Below are 12,537 nucleotides of genomic sequence, written 5' to 3'. Positions count from 1 at the left end.
TAAAAGATATACCTTGACATATATGGAGGTCCCACCGAGATCTTGAGATATTTCTATAAATTATTTATGCAAATAGTGAAAAATTCTACACTTCTTCTTAGCTTGTTATTATTATCTGTATTGATTATTACTTATTGATCAGAATAATGAGTGTAACAGGCAGCGGCCCAGGTAATAGCCAGGCTATAGCAGATAGTCCATCTGACCCAGGAAAGATAATATCTAAGGTTATCGGATATGTTTATTCCCGTTTGAAATTAGATAAAAATATAGATGAATGGACTAATGAGCTGCAGGCAAGAGCCTATGAAGAACGTGGGGATATATGGAAGTTAGGTGGCATGGTTGATAGTTACCTGACATATATGGATTTGGCAAATGATAATTCCAAGAGGGACCAACACCTCTTATCTGCATTGCCACCTGTTTTGTATGCATTGTTTGAGGTCAGTACTCTTTCTAAAGATAGGTATGAGTCTATAATGGGTACAAAAAGATATGTATCCAAGATGGAATCAGAACTAAAATCCGCAGAAGCGATGATCAAAGACTTAGAGTACAACCTTAGTCACAGCCATGATGCATACCAAAAGGCAAAAAATGATTTAGAGGATTTATATCGTCAGTATTCCAAAACTAAGCAGACAGATGGATCAGCCCATAATATAGTCAATGCTGAAAGGGATCCATCTAACGCTGTGGGATCTCCTGACCCTCCATGTCTTACTCCCCAACATCCAGACATGTCATCACATGCTCCTAAAGCAGGCCCCATCCAAGACACTCAGCAACCTGAAAGTGTTGGTGTGATAACACAGGAGGCATTAACCCAATTGAACCAGGCATTGCAAACTGTAACCACCTTACTAGGTGCCAGTAATATGGAAGCCCCTAGAAGTGTCTCTCCTCATATTCCCTTGGATAGACATGTTAGGGTTAGGGTTAAATCACCTGTGCAATATGTGTCTCATGAGAGTGGGGAAAGCGCATGTGAGTCTGATAGTGATGTGGGAAAGCATGTATCTTACTCCCTGCCACGCAGACAGATGTTTGCCCACAAAGAGGATCAGGGTCCCAGGCGACCATCATATGCTGAGGTGGTCTCTAGGAAGAAAAATTACCAGTATTCAGAAAAGGATCAAAATTCATCCAGCATAATTAAGTTTTTAAATACCACTGTGTCCAAGTTCTCTAAGAAAGGTTCTTCTCAGATAGCGAATCACTTAGAACTGTATGAATCCACTATGGATTCTTTAAAATTATACTCTGATGCTGACAGAATCAGATTCCTTCCATGGGCATTTGATGATAAATATCGTCATTACTTTACCTCTTTTAGGGAGAGAGGAATTCAAGATTGGCCAAGTGTTTTGCATGAAGTTAAACTGGAATTCGGACCTTACCGAACCATTACTGCTGCAAAACGGGACATATATAAGCTTACATGTAGGCCCAATCAAAGTCCCCGTGAATTCCTCTCTATCCTTAAAAATGCCTATGGGTTAGCATATAGATCCCCAAACTGGGAATCTGAAGAGTTTAAGCAGTTGTTCTATGATGCTATGCCAACCCAGATCAAACTTAGCCTAGCCAGAGATCTGGATATTGAAGCTCCCTTGGATAGGTTGGTGACGGCTGCCACCACGCTGTATAATATCAGTGAATGCCATGAAACAGGTGAGAGAAGATTTAAAAAATCCCCAGAGCAAAATATAGCTGAAGCTAAGGTAAACCCTAGCTTGGGATTTGAAACACAGTCACGTAAGTACCCTCAGTCTACAGGTCCTGTCCACCAAACCCATCGACAACAGGTAAGACCCAAGCAAACCAAGCCCCAAAATCCCAACGGGTCAGAGGGGGATAATTCTGGTGCTGGGAGGTCTAACTACCGTCCATATTACAATAATGGTCCCCAATATAGGTCCTATTACAATAGGGATTCCCAGGGTTACAGACGCTGGAATAACAGGCCCAGACAACAGAGGGAAGATAGGCAGGAACCCTTAAACTCACCTAGGAGTAGGTCACCCACCAATAATCAGGGCGCCTCACAAAACCAAAATATGCGCAAACCAAACAGGTTTGATCAGCTGGCAGAACAAGTGGCCCAGTTGAATGACATTGTGAGAAAGTTGTCCCAGGTATCCCCAGGAAAACAGCCTGAACCTTTTTTAGGGGCAACTCCAGGTCCCAGCTCAACATCATAAAGCAGTTTGGGCCGGGTCAGAACCCAGGCCACTGCAAGGCTATTAAGATGGATGTGAAAGAATCTGATGTGATTACTAATACCATTTCTCCTTGCAGTACCCCTGACCCTAAGATTGGGGCCAGGGAGGAGGTGTCTAATGTTTTATTTGTCTTACAGTCTAATCGTGTCGATCCCTGCGACCATGCGTCTATTCCAGAGTGTGATCCCATCATTCCAGCCTCTAGTCATGAATCAGCTGTAAACTGTGATATAATTCAGTTTTCCCCAAGGGTGGGGGCCGATGCTGCTCCTCCAACTTCTCCTGTGAGACACAGGAATGCAGAGGTCACGAAGCTGCAGAGAGGTCAAACCCTACAGAGGAATCATATGAGTAAACATTCTAATTTCTTGTGTGATTTATTCCAGGTTGACGGCCGATATTTTGTGGAATCATATCTCCAAAATGAACTTATCGGACCAATCAAAAGTTTACTCGACACCGGATCACAAGCCACCATCTTATCATATAGTTATTTCCAAAAGATTCTGGATCTGACGACAAAGAAGCCGAGATTAAGATCATTTGATGGCTCTTTGATAAGTGTAGGTGGAGATGCTTTACAGGTAAAAGGTACATCATGGTTGACATTTAGAATTGGCAAAAAGACCATTAGACACCCCACATTGATTGTGGATCTTCCATATGATCGGCTGATCATAGGAATTGACCTTATGAAAAGGTTGAGTACCATAATAGACTTCATTAATGAAGCAGTCTGGACTCAGGTGAAGACACCCATTGCATATGAACTCTCTTGCAATGCACAAACACAACGCAGTTGTCACGTGATTGAAGAGAGGCCTAACTCGATTGAAGTTCATTTCAGGAACAATCAAATGCCGGATGTCACGATCCTAAACAATGGTAAGCCCGAGGAAGCTGTCAACGGTGCCGCTCACATCATTACCATCCAGAGGGACAGAATCGAAAAGGTAACCTTGGATGATGATGTATTAACTATTTCTCTTGAAGGAGGAAATCACAAAGTCGCGGACCTGACCAAACATACTCAATCCATGGTACGGATTGAAAAGGTCAATGACAATTTATTGATTCCCATACAAGTGAACAATATAACCCGGGTGAAATATGCCAAACTGGATCTGAAATCCGAAGCCAGCTACATAAGCTTAGGACTCTTAAAACAGGTCCCCAATCCTAAAATGATTAAAAGTTTCTCTCCACAGGAACAATGGGTTCATGATCTGGATGGAAATTCCCAGAGTCATAATGTGGTTGCAAGATGTCTTTTGTCTATCTCCATAGGAAATAAGACCACGGAACACGTTTTCATCGTGATAAATGGACCACGATACCAAATGTATATAGGTAACGACCTTCTACACAGATTTGCTGTACAGATTGATCTGGTGAATAAAACCTTATGGTCCAGATTACCAGGAGACCCAGAGGGATTCCAGGATGTAGAGCAAGCTTTGAGAGGGGGACAACAGATGCCCTACGCCGTAAGTATTGAGGTTGCTGAAGAGGTTGAAATCCCTGAAGGATGCAAACCGTTTCTTCTCTCCATTCAAGTGAAGAAGGGACAGAAACTGAAGAATGCAGATGCCTTGATCTGTTTATCCAACCGGATGCAACAACTCGGCCTAAAGTTAAAGCCTACTCCTATGATAAACATCCATCAGGTTCCATTACAGATGGTAGTCCATAATATGATTCCCCATAGCATATCTTTGCAAAAGGACACCGTAATTGGTTTAGCTATGGAATCAGAATACTACACTTTTGGATTCCAGAATGATGTTATTGGACTTATTCCTGATGAATACCTGACGGAAGAACAGGTAGTAGAACAAAGTTTTTCCTCAACCCCTGAGGGGTTATTCAATATACACTCTGTTTATCCTTTCAGCTCTGAAGAAGGTACATGCCACATCGAAGAAACATCATTGGTTTTCAACCATGAGATCGATGAGAGGGAGTACGAATCCTGCCAACAAGGAAAGGATAAGGTACACTATACCCAAAATGACTTAACCAGTGAGCTTGAAGAAGCTTACGAGTTAAGTCAGCCGGAAATCTTTTCAGAATTTCAGGAGCGGGTGGAGGAACAAGTCTCTATAGCTGATGCATGCTCCGATGAGTCAGAGCGTCAACAGCTAAAGGAGCTCTTCACAGAGTTCCAGGACATGTTCGCCAAGGATTCTTATGACTGTGGAGAAACAGACATACATGTTGCAAGGATCCAGACAGATCCAGATGCACCCCCTGTCTTTGTCAAACAATACCGACTTCCGCTGGCGGCTTACGAGTCACTATCGGAAATCGTTAAAAACCTGGAGAGGAGGGGCATTATCCGTCCAATACACAGCTCGTTCAATCATCCGATACTTGGGGTCCTCAAACCCAATGGTCAATTTCGTCTCTGCTCGGACCTAAGACAATTAAACAAACGTGTTTACATGTCCGGATGGCCCGTGCCGTATATTGACCAATGTTTGGCACAAATTCAAGGATCAAAAATCTTCACCGCCCTTGACTGTGCACAAGGATACTGGACGATTAAAATTGACGAGAGGGATCAGTACAAATTGGCCTTCACATTTGGAAAGCAACAATATGCATGGACCCGACTGCCCTTCGGGTACATAAATGCGGGCCATGAATTTGCTGTGTTCATGCATAAGGCAATGCCTGATGCCACTGAACGAGGTACCTTATCCTATGTGGATGACATCCTAATCAAAAGCACAACTTTTGAGGAACACATTGTAGAACTGAGGCATGTACTAACCCAGCTGAGGAAAGCTGGTGTGAAACTTTCTTTTCAGAAGGCTCAATGGTGTCGTGCCAAGGTCAATTTCCTAGGTCACGAAATCACTGCTGATGGAATCAACCCACAGAAGAAGAAGGTGGAAGCAGTGATCAACACCAAGTCACCTACAAATCTCAAGGAGTTGAGATCATTCTTGGGCATGATGAACTATTCACGTAAGTTTATAGATAATTATGCCGAAATTACAAAACCTCTTTTGCAGTTACTGAAGAAAGGAGTAAAATGGGAATGGAGTGAGCGTCATAAGCAAGCTGTGAATGAACTCAAGGCCAAACTTATCCAGGCTCCATGCCTTGCCTATCCAGAAGGGGGAAAACCTTTCTTCGTGGAAACAGGTTTCACTGACAAAAGCGTGAGTGCAGTCCTTTTCCAAAAACAGGAAAACTGGAACAGAATCATTGCCTATGCCAGCAAATCCTTGTCACCAGTAGAGGTAAAATTCAATAGCTGTGAGAAAGCCTTACTGTCAACTGTGTGGGCTTTACAATATTTCAGGAGTTTTATCCAAGGTGAAAGAATCATTGTGGAGACTGCACACCAACCGCTGCAATACTTGCAGAGTGATCGGATAAGGGATGGAAATCTGTCAAATAGCAGGATAACCGCCTGGACGATGTCCTTAATGGGATGGCCGTTGGAGATCAGGTATAAACAAAATAATAAGAACCCAGTTGCTCAAGGATTAGCTGAACTCCATGATTGTACCAATGCGGAACATCCAGGTGAGTCGCAGGAGAATGACTTCCTGGAGGAACAATCATCATCCCCATATAAATCTTACGAAGAGGAGTACTGCAAATCATTACCGTGTGTATATGTAGACGGCTGTTCCTTCCATACCGATGTAGGATCCGAACACACGCTGGTTGCAGGTGTCGGAATCGTGTGGAATAATATGTTCCCAGAGATATCCGTTGGATACAAAATTGGTTCCAAAAGCAGCCAGGTTGCAGAGCTTACTGCTGTGTACAAAGCCGTACAAATGGCTATCGAATATGATGTTAAGGAGTTTGTAATCATCACAGATTCTGATTATATTCGTAATAGCTTTGTGGAATATTTCCCCGGATGGAAAAGATCCAACATGATGAGAAGCAACAACAAGCCAGTCAAGCATGGTAAGATGTTTTGTAAGATTGACGAGATGGTTACCACCCACGGTCTTACAATTTACTGGAAAAAGGTAAAGGGTCATTCAAAGTATCCAGGTATGGATAAAGAAGGGAATGACCTAGCAGATTCCCTCGCCAAACAAGCAGCCATTGACGGAGAAGTCTTTGACGTTGATGACCTCATGGGAACTATCCAAGTGGATGCAACGACAAGAAGTCAGGCCCAAAAGGGAACTGAAGCTAATGTGTTGCAATGGAGCCAAGATTCCCCTAGTGAGGATCTCATTGCAGGCCAAAAGGGGGATCCAGTTATTGGTCTCTTTTATAACCACATTCTGGATCCACAGAATTGTCCCATAAATACAGAAGACTGTGATGGTAAGGAGGAGTTACGGATTTTGATGAAGGGTAAGTCCCAATTCTCATTACAGGATGGATTGCTGATAAGGACCTCAAAGAACGGTATCACGCAATGGGTAGTACCCGCAGCGTATCGAGGTCTGATGCTACAACATGCCCATGATGCCCCAACAGCTGGACATCGAGGTGAGAAACTAACATACGAGTTATTACGGGACTACGCTTACTGGCCGCATATGTTACAAGACGTGCGAACATATTGTCAAGGATGTCTAATATGCCCTCAATTCCAGCCACAAGGACCCACTCATCGGGCACCACTGATGAAAAGGGGGATGTCCATGCCATGGTCAGACATCCAAATTGATTTCATTGGACCAGTAACCACATCATCAAAAGGCAACAGATACATGTTAACCGTAACTTGTTTGTTCACAAAATGGGTAGAATGTTTGCCGTGCAAAACATGCAGTTCAAGCGTATGTGCATCTCTGCTCATTAACCACATATTCTCCAGGTTTGGTCTTCCCCAACGCATTGAGTCCGATCGTGGAAGTCATTTTACTAGTGAAGTGATGACAAAGATGTGGGAAATACTGGGGGTAAAAAGGAAGCTGCATATAGCTTATCGGCCAGCCTCTAGTGGTGGAGTGGAGCGCTACAACCAATCCATCGTGAACGTTCTAAAAAAATTTGTCAATGAATCTGGTAAGGACTGGGATGTCAAACTGCCTTTGGTTCTTATGGCCATCAGGGCCACCCCAAGCGCAGCAACCAAACTTTCTCCCTTCGAGATGATCACAGGAAGGAAGATGGTGTTACCCCAGCATTTATTATACAGGACAACAGATCATAATTTGATAAATGCTACAACATCGCATCAATATGTGGAAAATTTACGCAAGCACTTTCAGCATGCTTTTGCGTTTGCCCAGAAGAATATAGAGAAAGCCGCAGTGAGTGCTAAAACATACTACGATCTGAAAACTACTCAGAAGGAGTATCAAATTTCCGATCAGGTTTATCTCTATAACTTCGCTCGGGATCAAGTGAAGGAGAGAAAATTCTTACCTTCATGGAAAGGACCTTATGTCATTATTGAAAAGTTGTCACCAGTGGTATACAAGATAAAAATCCCTAAGGGGGATGAATTTGTGGAAAAATGGGTGCATATTAATCAATTACGTGTTTGTCATCCTAGCTCACGACTTCGAGAGATAGAAGGAGTCTGAGGAGATTTTACAGTTCCAGCTAAAGACGAAAATTAGGATTGGTATTGTATGAACAAACGTGTATACTAACCCATTCTCACATGTGTTTCCTCTATAACTAAACATCTCTTAACTAACCTCTAAAATAAGGAACTTACCCTGTTCAAGAAAAGAACCTATGCCAATCAAAAATATATGATAGCATTAACTCTTTTCTTACAGGATAAAAAGTGAAAGATGCATATACTCATATTTTGTCATACAATATTTTAGGCGCAAGATGCCGACTAAGATCATTGCCATCATCTATGTCATCCTAATCTTGGGGAAAGAATTCCATGCCGAGCCGATTGTTGTGCCAGGTCCTTCATCCGGAATCATGCTGCAGGACACCGCGGGATTCATTCTGACGAACAAGAGGATTTTGTCCCAGAAGATTTACATCAGCCTGGATCCACGCGTCTTCATCGAAAAACAATTCAACGTGTCTGAGATCCTGTCACCGGAGATCCAAACCTGGTACCAAACGCATATCGGATATTCCCAAGAACGGATTACGCAAATACTGGAACAAGCGAGAAAGACCTTGACCAGAGAGCAGCTTTCTACGAGTCAAAGACCGAGACGGTTTATTTCTGTCATTGTTGCCGCTATAATCTTTAGCGTAGTGGGCGCTGTCATTGCCACAGGTGTAACCGTTGCCAATTCCATCTCCATTAAAACATTGGAACTGGAGATCGGTTCACTGAAAAGTAACTTACTAAGTATACATGCGGAGATGAAGAATCAAAACAAACATTCATCGAACTTATATCCTGTTTTGCAGGATCTATGGAATGGTTGAGTTTGCGGACCATCCAAAACAGTGCGTTGGATAAGATTATTCAAAAAGACTTTAGGTAAACTATGGCTAAAACACCATAGACAAAGTCTGCGCGCCGTGAGCCATGAAGAAGACATATGAAAAGTTTTTGACATTCCAAATATATTCTCACTTTGTGGAATATTTTGGAATGAAGGGGGATTTGTCGTGCATTTTCATAAATGTACAATCTTATCTAAAGATATTATGGTCTAAATAGCAATGCCCATTGCCTTTAAGTGTAATCACAGATTGAACCAGAGTCTGATATTTCTCTATAGGATTGAAACAGGCCGAGATGAGGTTATGCTGAGTTCAGTTTGGGAACATGTTTGTGGAGACATAGAGTATATTTTCTTTTAAAATTATAGTGAGCAGATGTAGTATATCCGTTAATACTATAATGGGCCCTACAGACATGTATCTGTGAGAAACAACCATTTGAATAGCAATGTATTATTTTACTTCATTACAAAATCATTAGGGAGGTCTACTTTGTAGAAAGCATTGGGTGTATGAATGTCCCATTCATGCCTTCATAATTATATTCTATATATTCCTGTGTGGTGTATTTAAATTTGCAACATATCTTAACCAATGACTTATATAATATGTCATCTATGTATAACAGTGTATCGATGTGTGTATATATATATATATATATATATATAATTTAGAATATATATTTTATGCCGTATATATCCCACTGACCATATAGACTTTTAAGGTTTAGAAAAGTATTGGAGTTGCCTTCCTACTAATTGGTTTTCATGAGGAGAGCTAAATATTATTAGCCAGCCATGTAGGCAAGTTAATGAATCCGGATGTTAAGTAAAAGGAACCATTGTCCATTGTCCCTAAGAAGACAGTAGGAGATGGTGACTCCAACATGTCTAGATTAGGGGTAATTAAAATGTCAGGAAGAAACCCTTAATACTGATGCATATTGGGGGAGGTCAAAAGGGTCATCTGAATATATTATTAGGTATTTAGAATTAATGTTGAAATTGTCATGTGGTACAACAGTGCCATCTAGAGGTAAATTGATAATAGTATGGCATTTTCACCAGTGTTCCAAGGGTTAAAATGACATCATTGGTATCTGCATACGAACACACCCATCTTGTCTGATTGGAGATCCCTAATCTAGAAGGGGAGGAATTCTTAGATAACATGGGGTATAAACTATGCATGTAAGAGGTTAGGAGGGATCTAGCTATCTAGCTATCTATCCAGCTATCTACACTCTTCAACTGAAACAACTGCAACTAACAATTTACTTCAACAACAAAAAGAAACTTGGATTAATTTTTGTTCACTGGAAGAGTTTTGAGAACTGATTACACCCGAAACCTGTCCATCCTTGACTTGGTAACGTATGTTATATTTTGCTTGTGATATTATTAAGATATTCCTCTCAGCGTATAGTCAAGTGTTTCCATATTGTGGGAACGTATAGTGTTAATCACCTCCCTAATGCTAGTTGTCCTCTTAGCAAAGATGCATATTGCTAATGGGAGATTAGACATTATCTGAGTAGAGGAAAACTCTGGGAAATTATATTTCCATAGTCTGGTTGCTGAGTGGGATATAATATCATATTAATATCATTTATATTTTTGATTGTCATAGGCTGAGACAGAGTCAAGGGACAACATTTATTGTTCTTGTATTAATCTGTATTTTGTCATGTTATAACCTGTTGGTAAACAGAAAATCCTGAGCTTGTCTTGATGTATTAAGTATTGGTCTGTTTGATAAAGAAATTATCATTTATTTCTTATCATATGTTACTTTTAATAATTCTGTGCTGGTGAGAAAGTGATAGTGGATTATACCACCATCTAGTGGTGGTTTATTGGTACTGCGTCAATTTGTCTATCCATTGATCTTATGTCAGTTTTATATTGGAATTTTACTCATTTATAAATAAATTGTTACATATATTTTGCATAATTGATTGCCCCTTTGTTTTCATTAATTGCATAAATTAAATTTAGAGTCTCAAGATAAAAGAAAGGCGTTTTATGTCCGCCTAGTGGATTTCCTGACTGATTTCCATTTTTTATTATTTTATTAATTTTTATATTTTTATATAAAATATTTATATTTTATATAAAAGATATACCTTGACAATGTACTCCCGTCCAACTAAAACTACGGAGTCCAATAGAAGCCAGGGACAGACTATGCACCATGTTGAATCCAGCTTCTCTTCGTCCTGGTTTCAAGGACGATGAGAAGGGGGGAAAGTGGTGCAGAAAACAACAATCTTCAAACTTTTTACTAACCATTCTAACCTCTCAACTGTCAATCAATTTTCTAACCTAGTAGGGAATTACATTGAGAACCATCACGACTGTCTTTTCTTTGACGGTACTTGGATCAGATTTTTGCAAAGAAGTTAAAAATCACGGCCGATCCATGGCCTGAATGTTCCGCTGTAACCCTTTATTCCATCAGGGATGCCCCCAGGCAGCCCCATGGGTTATCACCCGATGTCCACCACCGGATTCGGGAGTCTCTCCCGGACCCAGACTCAATAACCAGTGTTCATTCTAGTCAACCAGGTGATTGGGTCATGCTAAAGAAACATCCGAGGACGGGACTAGAGTCGAGATATCTTGGGCCATTCCTGGTGCTGCTGATGACACCAACCTCCCTCAAGTTCGAGGAACGTGACGGGTGGATCCACGCCAGCCATTGAAAGAAGCTACTGGACCACAAAGCGCAATGATCAGGTACCTCGTATTCCTTTATTCTTTCTGTCTAATGCACTTTGGAAAATGTTATAAAGGAGTCACATCCGAATTTGTTATTCAGAATGCATTTGCAGTTAGCAAAGACAGCGAATAGATCCAACTGCTGGGTGTGCGCCAAACCACCTCCGGGTTAGAGCCTCCCAGCCATGGCGGCAGTTCATGCCCTTTATGACATCAGGGTGGGCATGAGAAAAATCAACCCTTTAGGTAAATCTGTGGAGCGTCACCTATCCATAGAGTTCAACCATACATACTTAGATGGTAACGTCAGCCCTGAGACTTGTAGTAGGCTTAGTAGACCCGTGTGGGTATCCGGTCAATTAGGGCGACCCCAGATTCCATGGGTCGGACCGAATGCCCATCTGGGATCACTGTCCAGATCGACCATAGAATCCCTGACCGTAACAACCTAACCACCAGACACGACTATATCTGCTGGGGGGGAGGGTGTGACATTCAGGATGGTGCAGCAATCCATTTATCCATCCAGCTGTTGCTCAACTCCCGTAACCGGAACCCTAATGACCTTTGTGTGTCTCTAACTGGGCCCTATTACTCCTTGTGTGGGCAGGCTGCTTACAGAGTCATTCCTACGAATGCTAGAGGGTCATGCTCCTTAGTTAGGTTAGTCCCCACCTCCTACATTGCTGATGGTCACGAGGATCTGATGGTGCAGAGGAGGGTGAGTATGGGAAGAAGGACTAGGAGGGAGCTGTTCTCTGCAGGGGACCGTGCTTGGGCATGGTTTCCGGCATTGACCGGATGGGGTATAGAACTTATGAAGCGGCTGAACAAATTTTCTACCATAGTGGATGAGATGTTCAACGAGACAGTCGAAGCCATGAGAGAAGTCTCCTCCGAACAGCGACAGTTAAAAACTCTTCTCCACCAGGAGAAGATGGCTCTCGACTATCTTTTAGCTGAAAAGGGGGGTTTCTGTGAATTCATCGGGGAGGATTGCTGCACCTGGTGATACTGGTGACAAGGTTCAGGCCCATCTAGATAGAGTTAAGGCATTACAGGGACAAGCACGTGTGATTGCAGATGAAGGTTGGAACCCCTTTTAAAGGTCTGGGGGGCTTTGGTGATATGTTGTTTTCTATAGGATCGTGGCATAAGTAAATAGGAGTGTATGTCCTGTTACTGCTGTGCTCTCTATTTCTTTTCTGTGTGGCGGTGAGAAT

General features: G+C 41.9%; 1 protein-coding gene across 1 annotated transcript; it reads left to right on the top strand.

Annotated features, from left to right (window-relative positions):
* Positions 1 to 1,109: 1,109 nt before the first annotated feature.
* Positions 1,110 to 12,326, top strand: LOC121005728 (the record flags this gene model as incomplete). Its single annotated transcript, XM_040438496.1, has 3 exons — positions 1,110 to 2,080; positions 8,003 to 8,091; positions 12,163 to 12,326. Coding segments are annotated over 3 exons (1,224 nt in total), but the record flags the coding sequence as incomplete, so codon positions are not given.
* Between the last annotated feature and the right edge of the window lie 211 nt (positions 12,327 to 12,537).

The sequence above is a fragment of the Bufo bufo genome, chromosome 6, assembly GCF_905171765.1.
Source record: "Bufo bufo chromosome 6, aBufBuf1.1, whole genome shotgun sequence".
NCBI classification, from domain to species: domain Eukaryota; kingdom Metazoa; phylum Chordata; class Amphibia; order Anura; family Bufonidae; genus Bufo; species Bufo bufo.
This window is presented reverse-complemented; position numbering and strand designations above follow the sequence as displayed.